Below are 14934 nucleotides of genomic sequence, written 5' to 3'. Positions count from 1 at the left end.
ATGCCATTCTCCACTTTGCCCTGTGTATGTATCCAAAATGAGAGAAAACATTAACAGGAACACTGGCTGCACGGGTTTCCCTAGTCTCTCCCGGCTTTTGCACCTTTTCACAAAAGGTAAACACAAACTTAGGGGTCCTTTCACAAAAGCAGGCTAGGGTTTTTAGTGCACGCTAAAAATAAGCGTACACTAAATGCTGGAGACACCCATATATTCCTGTGGACATCTCTACTATTTAGCATGTGCTAAAAACATTAGTGCACCTTTGTAAAAGACCCCTTAGAGTTTCCAGTTGGATGCTAAATTACTAGTTGGTGAAGTCTAATACCTGCTTCCCTTGCATTTCACCTCCTCTCTCCTCCAACAAACAGTGTCATGAATGACCTCCCATAGAATGGTTCAGGCAGTGAGTGATGTCATTTGATCTGTGACATCAGAGCCAGCGCCATATCCAATCATCATTGAGTTCCAGAATTCTTTTCTCTAGTTGCTTGCAGAATTGAAGAAAATAACAATTTAGCATTTTTAAATATCTGTGTTCCTTTCAAATTTTTAAATCAGGGCTTAATTTGTGTGTGGGGGGGGGGGGGCCTGGAATGCAGTTCCACCACTTCTTAAGCAGGGACATTCTGCTCTATCCCTTCCCTTCCAAGCCAGGGAAAAGGAGGGGATATGATAAGACTGGAGCAGAAAACAGTTCCTACTCCCTATTCCAGCCTCTCTTCTCCTGTTGCCCCTGGTCCACCCAAGCCTCTCCCAGCTCCACAGTTGCACTTCCTTTTTATCTACAAATTAAGCTTTGTTTTTAATGCACGTATTTTCACATTTGTATTGGTTCTAACAATCACTAAGCTTATCTTTTAATTTATTAATCTTTACTTCCACATCTCTAACCAGACTAACAGAGAAACCACATGACGTCATTGACCCATCAAAGCAAGAGTCCTTCATATGGGAAGGTAATATAAGCAGGTGCTATAGCCTACAAAGACATTAACTTTATGTACTGAAAGGCTTACAGTCCCCGGTACAATGCAGTTTTATTCTAAATTATTTAATTTAGATAGATAGATCATGCAAAAATTTAATGGTGATTAAAATTATAATGTCACTAATGCAGTTCTAATTATCTGGGTCCATATGCAGCCCACAGCTGTCAGCATTTTTCTTTTTTGAAAATGACCTTCTCTCTTATTTGGACTTTGGACATTTTGCACAAAACATCCAAAATTGGACTGAGACATCATATCGAAAATGCCCCTCCACGTAACTTTGTAAGTCTAAGAGCTTTGAAAATATGCCTCCACGTCTCGTTGCATAAAATGGCACCTGTGCTAAAATAGAATGAGTTGAGGTAAAATAGCCCATCTTAACATACTATAGCATTGCATTTATTCTTCTATTCTGCATATACCAAAACTGGTTCAATGTGGATCACAGTTCTAAGAGTAAATCAGGCATAACCAGAGAATTACAACAAACACTTACATAGCATAATAACCTTGCTCGATATATCAAGCATAGACATAATCAGCATTTACAAAATATTTGAAAGAAAAACGTCTTTAAAAACTTTCTAAAAATATAGACCATAAATCAACTGGAAGAATTTTCTAAATTTTTATTGGCTGAAATGAAAAGGATGAATCAAATAAATGAGATAATTTCATCCCTCTGGAACTAGGAAATGCAAAAACATAGTAACATAGTAACATAGTAGATGGCGGCAGAAAAAGACCTGCATGGTCCATCCAGTCTGCCCAACAAGATAAACTCATATGTGCTACTTTTTGTGTATACCTTACCTTGATTTGTACCTGTCCTTTTCAGGGCACAGACCGTGTAAGTCTGCCCAGCACTATCCCCGCCTCCCAACCACCAGCCCCGCCTCCCACCACCGGCTCTGGCACAGACCGTATAAGTCTGCCCAGCACTATCCCCGCCTCCCGCCACCGGCTCTGCCACCCAATCTCGGCTAAGCTCTTTAGGATCCATTCCTAAAGGACTGTTTTGTTTCAATGACCAACCCCTTATTGATGTGGGGAAACTCAAGGGAAAGGGACTTGATATACCACCTTTCTGTGGTTTATGTAGTCTGTACATGTACTTATTTGTACTTGGGGTAATAGAGGTTTATGTGACTTAGCCAGAGGCACAAGGAGCTGCACTGGGAATTGAGCCCAGTTTCCCAGGATCAAAGTCTGCTGCACTAACCACTAGGCTACTCTTCTTCTCAAATAGAACTTACATATATAATGGGGCAGTACTTTAAAAGATCTTTAAAAGAGTGCAATAAAACTTCAATGCTACCCTAGCCTCCACCTGAAGCCAATAGAGGCGTAGGAAAAACGGAGCGACATGATCACATGTTTATGAGCAAATCAACTGTACAGCTATGTTCTGAGTTGTCTGGAGCTTTTTAAGAGCATTTTTGAACAGTTTAGATAGATGACATTTCAATAATCAATTTGTGATAGCAAGAGTGACTAAAACCAATATTCTGAAGTGAATAATGTCAAAACACTTTACGTATCCTGTGCAATTTCCTCATTAGGAAAAAAGATTTCGTAAGTATAGAATTAATTTGAACATCTAAAGACATGTTTGATCCACCATTAAGCCCAATATTCTAATTACTGGTGAAAAAACATACTCTAAATTACTGAGTTTAAATGTATTGTCACATTGAGTTTTAGGACATCTACTTACTAACATAAATTTTGTTTTTTCATTGTTCAACTTCAGGTGGTTGTAACATCCAGTCACTTATTAACTGTAGCTCACATTGACAGCTCCCTCAATAACAGTCTCTTTTACTAAAGATTAGCACATGTTATCTTCAGCAAGGCCTATAGAGGTACAATGGGTCCTGAGGCAGATAACATGCATTAATCTTTAGTAAAAGACCCCCTAAATGTGTTATTGTGCTGTCCAGGACTCCAATTAAAAATCTGATCAACTGTATTCAAAATTTGTAATTGTGCAATCACATTTAACATTTTTGATCAAACAATAGCTCTTATATTTTTTCATTTATTTATGAATTTATTTACTTATTTATATATTTTTTGCAAGGCTCCAATATGCCTTCCTATCAAAAACCAGGAAACCAGGAGAGAATAATGCTGCCAAATTCAAAATCTGAAGTTTATAGTATAGTTTAGTGGGAAAATACTTACCTGACATCTGGACAAATGGAGTCTGAACAGGACTGGCGCTGCCCTAAAACAGAAAGACAAGACCTCTGCAATTATTTTCCATGGAACCCAAGCGCACAGTTTAGAAGCTTGTTCAGCAATATACAACTTTAGAATCTGAAGGAAGCAGAAATGTGGAGCGATATGAGGTGGTACCGCATACAGTTCAAGCTTCTCCTTCTAACCTACAAATGCACTCAGTCTACAGCCCCTCCTTACCTCTCTACCCTCATCTCCCCTTATGTTCCTACCCGTAACCTCCGCTCTCAAGACAAATCACTCCTTTCAGTACCCTTCTCCACCACCGCCAACTCCAGGCTCCGCCCTTTCTGCCTCGCCTCACCCTATGCTTGGAATAAACTCCCCAAGTCCATACACCAAGCCCCCTTCCTGCCCATCTTCAAATCCTTGCTCAAAGCTCACCTCTTCAATGTCGCCTTCGGCACCTAACCACTATACCTCTATTCAGGAAATCTAGACTGCCCCAACTTGACATTTCGTCCTTTAGATTGTAAGCTCCTTTGAGCAGGGACTGTCCTTCTTTGTTAAACTGTACAGCGCTGCGTAACCCTAGTAGCGCTCTAGAAATGTTAAGTAGTAGTAGTAGTTGCAAACCAGGCAAAGGTAAGAGGCATTCCCCAAAACAGTGAACGGGTATAATTTTCCCCTTCCTGAAAGCAGGCTGTTCCTTCCCAGCATCATATATGCTTGTATTATGACTAGATGGACAAAAATGCTGACGGGTGAAAGGTACAGAACAAATCAGTCAGCTTTGTGAAGCCATATCAACGTCCCATTGTAAAAAGCATCATCACATTGACACTTCCTGTACCAAAAAACTTCCACATCCACTTGCTCATTTTGCTTAATCTGGGTACAAGCCAGTGAAACTGCTGACTCGGTCTGTCATCACGTGATTTACAGTAAATGGAAACCATGTGATCACACATAAAACTCAATTGGCAGGTAGGCCATATTGGAACATGAAACTACTGCAAAAACACTGGCACCCACAAATCTTTAAAACAAAATTTATACACATTTTTTTTTTTTAAAAAGTGACACCCTATAACTGCAATGGGACAGTCCAGGCTGTGTACATCTGAAAAGACTCAAACAAGTTATCAGATGCTTGAATCACTCAATATTGGACCCTCAGATAGAGACTTATCTGTGTATATTACAGTACAATATATCATGCATTCACTCACACCTCTTCAGAAGTCAAAGCAAACTGAAATTAATTTTAAGAGCGCTGACCATTTTAGACCTTGACATGGTTACCAGTTTGCATAGTGCAAACAACAGGTTCCTGCAGCATAGGGCAACCAAATTCAGAGGTTAACATTTGAATGAAATTTGCCAGCCGTCGACTTCCTTTTTACTAACACTGAAGCTTAGCAGGTGCGCAGAAGCCTCCTCTAGGGAAATCAGCTCATTACCCCTAATGGGTCACCCAGTCTGGAAAACCAGTGCAAACTCATGCCGAAAGCCTCAGCATGGTCATGCACACCCCCACACTGGCAGTTTGTGTAGGGATTGTGATGGCTTTTAGTTCTACAGCTCTATCCCTTCTTTGGAGTCACTGCGGTAAACAACGACAGGAAAAGAGGGCGTGCAAGAAGCAGGCTCCTTGAATAGACATGTTCTTTCAGTGCACCATCTTTCTCTTACAATATCACTACATTGCCAAACAGCTACAGTAAATATACTTATCCTTTTCTTTAACATTGAAGGCAAACCACAGTTAAGTTGTGTGACATCCATAGTTAATCCAATTACAAAACTCCATGGGCCTTTGTTGTATGGTATTAAAATAAAATAGTAAATATAATAATGGATTTGGTTACCTATAAATTAGTAGTATCCTCTATTATCAGATTTAGATTCCAGGCCCTCCTCCCCTCCCCCACCTTTTAGAATAAATACATTTGTGTCATACTTTTTGGTGAAAAGTGTGTAGGCAGTGATTTAGCCAAAGGCACAATAACTTCTTTCAGAATACGCTGATCAAGGTCAAATCTCCAGATAAGCCCAACCAAGGGTCTCAGATCGACACCTTTGAAAATGATTGTTTTGGCTATGTTGAAATATACAGGAAAAGTAAATGCATATGCATAGCTTTCACTTCCTTTCTTTATCATTTAAAATATATGTAACCCAAAATTTCTACCTAAGGCAAGATAAACTCTCTATTATGCTGATAATCTTTAGGGATATAGAGGAAAAGACTTCAGAAACTCGGTAACAGCTGATATTAGTTTAATGAAACAGCTGACCGCTTTGCTCTGCGTGGGCTAAATTTAGAGCTCACGCTGGTGAGAATCATCATTAGTCCAGGGTCAGAGTCAGCACTTGGCTAGTTAAGTGCTGATATTTAGTCCTATATTTGGGATCATTTTACTAAGGCATGCTAACGGATTTAACACGTGCTAAGTGGAGGAGTGGCCTAGTGGTTAGGGTGGTGGACTTTGGTCCTGGGGAACTGAGGAACTGAGTTTGATTCCCACTTCAGGCACAGGCAGCTCCTTGTGACTCTGGGCAAGTCACTTAACCCTCCATTGCCCCAGGTACAAATAAGTACCTGTATATACTATGTATACCCCACAGAAAGGCAGCATATCAAGTCCCAGTTCCCTTTCCCTATTTCAGATTCTACATGGAATGTTGCTACTATTTGAGATTCTACATGGAATGTTAATGTTGCTATTCCACTAGCAACATTCCATCTAGAAGCCTGCCCTTGCAGCCACACAGGCTTCTGTTTCTGTGAGTCTGACTCACAGAAACAGAAGCCTGCGCGGCTGCAAGGGCAGGCTTCTAGATGGAATGTTGCTAGTGGAAGAGTGGCCTAGTGGTTAGTGTGGTGGACTTTGGTCCTGAGGAACTGAGTTCAATTCCCACTTCAGGCACAGGCAGCTCCTTGTGACTCTGGGCAAGTCACTTAACCCTCCATTGCCCCAGGTACAAATAAGTACCTGTATACAATATGTAAGCCGCATTGAGCCTGCCATGAGTGGGAAAGCGCAGGGTACAAATGTAACAAAAATAAAATAAAACTGGCATGCGTTAAGTGCCATGCAGCTCATAGATACAGAATGGAATGCATGGCATTTAGTGCACACTAATCGTCAGCGCATGCAAAATCCATTAGCATGCTTTAGTAAAAGGACCCCTCTATACAGTAACCCATATTAATATCACACTTAACCGGTTATGTGTTAGCTGGCTCCACAAACCCAGAAATTCAATGTGTGCAAATATTGACCCCTTAAATTGTGAACCCTTAAGGTGGGTTACGTGGAGGAGCATAATTGAACGGGGCGCCCAAGTTTTCCTGAGGGTGTCCTCGCAGGACGTCCTCATGAAGGGGCGTCCTCGTGAAGGGGCGTGGAAACCCGTGTTATCGAAACAAGATGGGCATACATCTTTCGTTTTAATAATACGGTCGGGGACGCCCAAATCTCAAAATTTAGGTTGTCCTTAGAGATGGTCGTCCCCGGTTTTCAGCGATAATGGAAACCGAGGACGCCCATCTCAGAAACGACCAAATCCAAGCCATTTGGTCATGGGAGGAGCCAGCATTTGTAGTGCACTGGTCCCCCTCACATGCCAGGTCACCAACCAGGCACCCTAGAGGGCACTGCAGTGGATTTCACAAATTGCTCCCAGGTGCATAGCTCCCTTACCTTGGGTGCTGAGCCCCCCAAAACCCACTCCCCACAACTGTACACCACTACCATAGCCCTAAGGGGTGAAGGGAGGCACCTACATGTGGGTACAGTGGGTTTCTGGTGGGTTTTGAAGAGCTCACATTTACCACCACAAGTGTAGCAGGTAGGGGGGATGGGCCTGGGTCCACCTGCCTGAAGTTTGTTTTTATTTTTTTTGTTACATTTGTACCCCGCGCTTTCCCACTCATGGCAGGCTCAATGCGGCAGGCAATGGAAGGTTAAGTGACTTGCCCAGAGTCACAAGGAGCTGCCTGTGCTGGGAATCGAACTCAGTTCCTCAGTTCCCCAGGACCAAAGTCCACCACCCTAACCACTAAGCCACTCCTCCACTGCACCCACTAAAACTGCTCCAGGGACCTGCATACTGCTCCTGTCATGGAGATGGGTATGACATTTGAGGTTGGCAAAAAATATTTTAAAAGATTTTTTAGGGTGGGAGGAGGTTGGTGACCACTGGGGGAGTAAAGGGAGGTCATTCCCAATTCCCTCTGGTGGTCATCTGGTCAGTTCGAGCACCTTTTTGAGGCTTGGTCGCAAGAAAAAAATGGACCAAGTAAAGTCGGCCAAGTGCTCAACAGGGACGCCCTTCTTTTTCCCATTATCGGCCGAGGATGCCCCTGTGTTAAGCACGCCCCAGTCCCGCCTTCGCTACGCTTCCGACACTTTGGTCATCCCCACGACGGAAAGCAGTTGAGGACACCCAAAATCAGCTTTCGATTAAGCTGATTTGGGCATCCCTGGGAGAAGGACGCCCATCTCCCGATTTGTGTCAAAAGATGGGCGCCCTTCTCTTTCAAAAATAAGCCTGATAGTAACACAAAGCATTCTTCAAAACAAATGTAATATCATTTATATGTTACATGCAAAATAAAAAGCCACACAGGAAACACAATATATAAACCAAAAACATCAGGTCTATTAACAGGTCTTTATGTCATGGGCAAGATGCCAGATCTCAAAGTCCTGAGACACAAATCACAGTGTATTATTTAGCAAAGGTGCAACAGGTATTTTGTTTTTTAAATACATTCTTATGGGATTTTCAAATAATCTGAATGTAGCCTTTCACGATTTGCTGTTCATGCACAAACCGACCTCTTTTAGACCTACACCTGGTAGCAATCATTTGGAATGTGAGAGATAGCTGATATCTCAGTATCTCCCTGGACATGGCTCAAAGTATAAAACCCTAGAGAAATGTTGGAAAATGTTCAAGCAAAGAAAATTCATGTTGACTGACAATGTCAAGGCCTTTTTAAAATAAGGTAAAACAGGAACTGGCGGGACAGAAAAACTGCAGCTGTCCCAAACTCCAGACTCTTGGAGAACAGGAGGCAGGGAAAGAGGTGGGGGGTGGGTTAAGTACGGTGTCCTATTGGATTTGTGGCAAAAGCAGATAGGAAAAACAGCACATCAAGAAAAAATGGCGTCTCAAACTGACCTGATATAACCTACCTAGCAGAACCCGGTCTAACAGTCATCACTTTAGTCTACAGAATAGCAGAGTAAATGATGACAAATAAAGACCTGTATGGTCCATCCAGTCTGCCCAACAAGGTGACCGGAGTGTTCCTGCATCCCTCTATACCCTGATGAAAGTGAAGGTCATTTAAGTTTTGCTTTGATTCCAACCTCTTTCTACATAGGGATCCTCTGTGTTTATCCCGCCCATTTTTTAATTCCATCACTGTTTTTGTCCCTCACCACCTCCACCGGGAGGGCATTCCAGGCATTTAGCACCCTCTCTGATGTTACTCCTTAGTCTTCCAGTCTGCAACCTCAATTCATGTCCTTTGCATGCCGTACAAAATTTTCCGAAGCTGCATATTTAGCTAGAGAGCTCCGAAAATCAACCTTCCTGTTCCTAGGGTCTTTCACTGCCTTTAGTTTTATTTCCTGTGTTTTCTCATGCCTCTTTGGACTTCTCTGTATGCATGCTTTTTTTTAATGTATAGATGGCGTCATTTTAACTTTGATTAATTTGTGTATGGCCCTTATTTTAAAAGCTCTATTCATTTTTGTATGTCTGAAAACTGGCGTTTAGACATTCACATTGCATGGATGTCTAAATCCTGATTTTATAAAGCCAGAACATGGATGTCTTAAACCAGGGCTTTTTTGAGGGGGTACTTGGGGGTCCTGAGTACCAGCACCTTTTCCATTGTCTGCTAAATTTGACCCATTGACCCCAACTTTTAATGAAAGAGCTCAGGCTCTACACACTAATTCTGCCTTGTCATAGATTCTGTGACTGGTTGCAGGGGGCCTGGCTGTTTTGGGATGAGTCCCTCAGTGATCACCCTACCCCTGAAGAGTGGCCTAGCATTTGAGTACCGGGACCTTTTTTGCTAGAAAAAATGCACTGTCTTAAACTGCAGTATGTCCTTGTGGCAAGAGGGCGTGGTCCAAGTGTGTTTTGGGCAGGTCTAAGAAAAGACCAAAATACAGACATCCAACTCCGATTTCAGAAGATGTTTTTGTCCAAAAAAGATGGACATTGCTATTTAGACCTGGTACTTGGTATGTGCAGGTTACAGAATGAGCAGTTCTCCACTAGAGGAATTAAGGCAAGTCACCTCCTTAATCCCCCAGTGATTGCTGTCCCCTTCCTTCCCCCGAATATGAAACTGGCAAGGAATAAGATGCTATATGAGAATTAGTGGCTGAGTAATACCAGAGCAACTGGAAGAGAAATTTCTGTAATCTTACTCTTTCCAATTCATCAAGTTTTGTATACACCAAGGATCTTATCATAGGGCATTTCACTGCTCTGCATTATTGACGAATGAGTACAGCTTAACATAGTTTTGAATTTTTAATAATCTCCCAGGCTGGTACACCATCTTTGCTTTGGCGATTCATCACCAGATGTTTACCTGGGCCTACAACACTGGACTGTTCCTTTCCATTTTTCCATTAAATTTCCTCATATATTCCGATGTTAGGAGGCAGCTCAGCAATGATTGATTTCTCATTACACCATAAATACTGACTTTTCTTTCACTGAAATATGAGCAGCCGTGGAAAAGATTTATTGCTTTACTCTGCTGGAATGATCAAAACTTAGGGAAATCTGCTTTAATGTTCTGTTGAATGATCTCTCCAGCACTGGTCTATGTTTGTTGAAGATCATATGCAATGGTATAACTGCATTGGGATTGCGCTTAAAACACACAAGGGTCAATTCTATAAGTGGGCACCAAAATACAGATGCCCGTTTTCCACAGATAGTACACCTATTTCTATAAGCTCACTTATGCTTGTAATGTGTGTTTATAGAATCCACATGTAAATTGGCAGAAATGCACCTAGAAGTAGGCATGCCCGCTTATGCCAGTTGTATGGCAGGTGTAAATGGGCATGTCTAAGTGCAGCAGTTGTGTGTGTAACTTACAGTATTTTATAAGTTGTGTGTGCAAAAATGTTGGCCCTGCCCGTGCCCCACCCACATATATATACTCTCAGATGTACATTTTTAAGGGGTCCGTTTACAAAGCTGTGGTAGAAAGTGGCCTTAGAGCGTCCTTACACAGGTCTTTAGATTGTAAGCTCCATGAGCAGGGACTGTCCTTCATTGTTAAACTGTACAGCGCTGCGTAACCCTAGTAGTGCTCTAGAAATGTTAAGTAGTGATAGTAGTCTCTCCTACAAGCTAAGGCCATTTCTACTGCAGCCATAAAATGACAGATTTTCCATTTTCCGAATTAATGGTCATGCGCTAATTTTGCCATTAGCACATGGCCATTATTGAAAATTACATTGTAAGCTCTGTGGAGCAGGGACTGTCTCTTCATGTTCAAGTGTACAGCGCTGCATACATCTAGTAGCTCTATAGCAATGATAAGTAGTAGTAGTAGTAGACTGAGCCGGGCCTGGGGCAGGGCCACGGCTGCTGGGCTCCCCCCACCCCCACCCCACCCCAGACCAAGGCAGGCAATGAGGCGGAGAACAGCGCTGTAGGAAGGCTTCTGCTGGTGGGGCTTGGGGACCCCCACCAGCCAAACCAGAGACCCCGAAGCCTTGTGTCTGCTCCTCCCCAGCCTCTAAGGGGGGGCCCAGCGCTGGAGTTTTCTCTCTCCTGCTCCTGTTGGAATGCGATCACCCAGGTTCCATCAGGAGCAGGAGAGAGACAGACCCCGGTGCGGCCCCCCCCCCCTTGGAGGCCGGGCACAGGAGAATCTTCCCCCCCCCCCCCCCTCGGTGGCCCAAAGGTACAGTAGACATGTCTCTGTCCCAAAAAGGCTCACACTCTAAGAGGTATGTTTACCAAAGTGCAGTAAAGGTTTGCACTTAATATGGCCCCGATGCTCAGAAGGAGACGCAGGCGCTAGAGGCCATTAGCGCTAGACTAGCACCCTCATTAGTGAGCGCAGAATGCTCAGAGGCTCTAGCATGGGAAATGTGTGCATCAAAGATTAGCGCAAATAGCATGGAATGTAGTCAAGCAAATGTTAATGAGGTCATTTCCTGTTCCCTCCCAATGCTCAGAGAACAGTGCACAAAACAAAGCCTCCCTTACTACTGAAAATATCGCCAGCTCAGAGCAGGCATTAGGGTGTTCCAAGAGAGGATTCTCATAGTTTTCTCTTTAAAATCTGCTGGTTTTTCTTTAATTTTGAAGCAGAAGGAAGCCTGTGCAAACCCTTAAGCACCAGTAGTGAGAAATAAATGTCCACAAGTCCGAACAAACCCGAAAGTGAAAGGGGCTATGTTAGGGGTTGATTTGTCAAGAGCTATTTGATTACAAGGCTGTTTTGTTGGGGCTTTATTGTCAGGACTATTATGTTGGCGTGCCTGCATGCGCAGAAGAGTTTTGAGGTAAGCACAGCTCCTGTGCGCATTCACCAGGCAAACCCGAAAGTGAAAGCACACATTGGTGCCTGTTTCCTGCATTTAAGTATAAGCCTTTCAAGTAAAACAAAAATGGAAAGCTTATATTTAAAGGTACAGAAAACAGATACCAATGTGTGCTTCACGTTCAGGTTTGCCTGGTGCATGCGCACAGGAGCTGTGCTTACCTCAAAACTCTTCTGCACATGCAAGCACGCCAACATAATAGTCCTGACAAAAAAAGCCCCGACAAAACAGTCTTGTAACAAAATAGCCCTTGACAAATCAGTCCCTAACAAGATAGCCCTTGACAAAATGGCCCCTCCCACAAAATAACCCTTGCCAAAATAGCCTCCTTAACAAAATAGTCCCTAGAAAAAAATAACACATCACAAAAAAAAGATGATAAACTACAAGTGAAATCTTCACTGATAAATAAAGGCTCCTACCAGCATTGCATTATATAAAACAAAATTCTATAGCTACCAACTGGTATTCATGATCTGTTCTGCTGTTTAAGGAAACTATTCTTCCACCAACATGCTAATTAAAAAAAAACTGTATTGTCATCATTTTCATAGTCTTACCAACTTTATCCTGTTTGGCAAGGTAAGATTATTAGGGAAAAAATGCAGTTCCATATTCTGAGCAGTCTGATCGGGCCCTTTTGTCGGTGGGGGGGGGGGGGGGGCTAACTTGCCAAGGGTTATATTGTGGGCAGGCCGTTTTGACAGTGGCTGTTATGTCAGGGGCTATTATGTCGGGAGCTTTTTTGTTTGGAGCTTTTTTTGTCGGGGGGCCATTTTGTCGGGGCTATTTTGACCAGGTATCTTGCAGGCACCAGTCATGTTCCTCCCTCCTTGCTTTCAATTTAACAGCATGCACATAATTTGCATATCATTTTCTTTTCTGCGCTGTTCCAGCGGTATAGTTTCAGCGCTGTTGGCTTACCGTGGGAGTTCTGAGCATTGGGGCCTATGTGTTATCGAATAAGGTCAGTTGCACATGTAACTTCATTTAATAATTGGCTGTTAATTTGAATTAACAGCCAATTATTGGCTATGAGTGGGCTTAATTAGTGCTAATTTGGCATCAGCTAGCAGTTATCCCCCAGATTCTATATAGTGCACTTAGATCGAGGATTCTATAACACCGTGCGTAACTTAATTGGCTTAACAAGCTAATGAGCACCAATAACAGCACTTAACAAGTAATGAGCACTAATTGGCACTGATTTGAATTTAGAAGTACATCTCGCTAAGCATATTGTGTAACAATGTGCGCCAAACTTCTAACGCAGGGAGGCAAAAAGGGGCAGTTATGGGCGGGGAAATGGGTTTTCCAAAATGTAGGCGCCTAGTTATAGAATATGACCCAGTGTGCCTAAATCTACATGCTGAGACTTACACCAGGTTTTCCTTGGCGTAAGTGGATGCACGCAGATATCGGTGCTGAAATATCAACTAAGCATATTCTATATTTGCTGCCTAAATGTAGGTGCTGATTATAGAATACACTTAGTCGGCACTGATTTCAGTGCCAATTTTTTAGGTGCCATATATACAATCTCCTCCTATGTGCCTAACCTACAGTTGTACTCACAACTGCCATTATAGAATACTAGTGTAAGCATAGGCACTGACTCCATGGGTGCTGTGGGTGCTTGAGCACCCCCAATATTTCACCCACCGGAAGTTTCCTTCGCCAGCCCAGAATTTTAAAAGTCCCTCCCTCCCTTCGAGTTCCAGGCCCCCTCCCTCCAAATTTTAAAAGTTATCTTACCTCATCAGGGTTATGGCGGCAGCAGCAGTGAAAAGTGTGCAGACTCAAGCCTGCACGCTTTTCACTGCTGCTGCTGCCGTAACCCCGACGAGGTAAGATGACTTTTAAAACTCGAAGGGAGGGAGGGGGGCCCTGGAACTCAGAGGGATGGGCCTGAAACTTGAAGGGAGGGAGGGGGCCTGGAACTCGAAGGGAGGGGGAGGGAGGCCTAGAACAGGAAGGGAGGGAGGGGAAGCCTGGAACAGGGGGGAAAGGGACTGGAACTCGGATGGAGGGGGCCTGGTACTCGGAGGGAGGAGGAGGGGATGAGGGGAGGGGGATGGGGGAGAGGGAGGGGGATGGGGGAAGGGGAGGAGGAGGATAAGGATGGGGAGGGGGAGGAGAGGGAAGGGGAGGAGAGGGAGGGGAGGGGGGAATGTACCACCTGTAAAAAAAAAAAATTCAGCACCCCCAATCATTTTGAAAAGTTGGCTCCTATGGGTGTAAGTCTGCAGTAATGCCTGAGTTGGGTGGTGATCTTAAGCCAAGGTTTTCTTTCTAGACAACTAATTTGTGTCACAGAAACAGTGCCAGAAAGCTGCTTTGAATGACTTGATTTATAGCTTGCTAATCTTCTCCTCAGTACTCCAAAATGACCACACAGGAGGTAACTGAGACAGCTGAGAGAGCCTTGCCTCACTCTACCACACTGAAAAAAACTCACAGCTAGGTCCAAGCAAGGCTACTATCCTGCCTTCATTGATTTTTGGGCCAGATCAGAGCCTCACTGAAGCGTTTTCTTTCTTTAAGCTTTGCTAAAATGGTAAAGCTCTGTCAATAAGCAACCGTTTGAAGCTAGTTGACTATAGCCTTTGTCGCATGTGCTCAACAAGTAAAGAGGGCAATGTATAAAGATGTTATTTCTCTGTCATTAAGACCTAGCAGCTGTACTATTCAGATACTAACCACAGAGTTTCTCATTTATTCTGGTCAATAAAATAAAATGTAGTTAAAAAAAAAGATAAAGAGAAATAAAACCGTGTCCATGCTAAGCTTGTTCAGTGCATGACCCAAACCACCTTCACGGAAACTTGTCTGCAGCAGATACAGACTCATTCTGGATACCTATTGATGCAGGGAGTAAGTTTATAAAAAAAAGCTATCTTCAGGTAAGCATCAGAGTTAATGGTTACAGCCATGTATTTATAGTCCACTAATAGGATTCAAGTATACAAAAGCTGCTAGGGATGTAAGTTCAGGTTATAAGATATAGACACATCTTACCAAAGATGTAAAATAAACTTGAATTGCATAGTTGCATGGTTTTCAATTCTGCAAAATGTAGAGGTGTGCAGAATTTGGCTCTGAGGAACAGAGCCAAATATTCCACAAGCCAGCCCCAAGGTCTTTTT

General features: G+C 43.1%; 1 protein-coding gene across 1 annotated transcript in view; it reads right to left on the bottom strand.

Annotated features, from left to right (window-relative positions):
• The window catches only part of C12H11orf53 (chromosome 12 C11orf53 homolog), a 42608-nt gene that overhangs the window by 13361 nt on the left and 14313 nt on the right, over window positions 1–14934 (bottom strand). The window contains exon 2 of the mRNA XM_030221498.1: window positions 3180–3222. Coding sequence (XP_030077358.1) covers window positions 3180–3222 — 43 coding nt within the window. The remainder of the gene's footprint in view (window positions 1–3179; window positions 3223–14934) is intronic.

Source organism: Microcaecilia unicolor, chromosome 12 (assembly GCF_901765095.1).
Source record: "Microcaecilia unicolor chromosome 12, aMicUni1.1, whole genome shotgun sequence".
Lineage (NCBI taxonomy): Eukaryota > Metazoa > Chordata > Amphibia > Gymnophiona > Siphonopidae > Microcaecilia > Microcaecilia unicolor.
The sequence above is the reverse complement of the archived record's forward strand: the minus strand, read 5'-3'. Positions and strand labels throughout refer to the sequence as shown.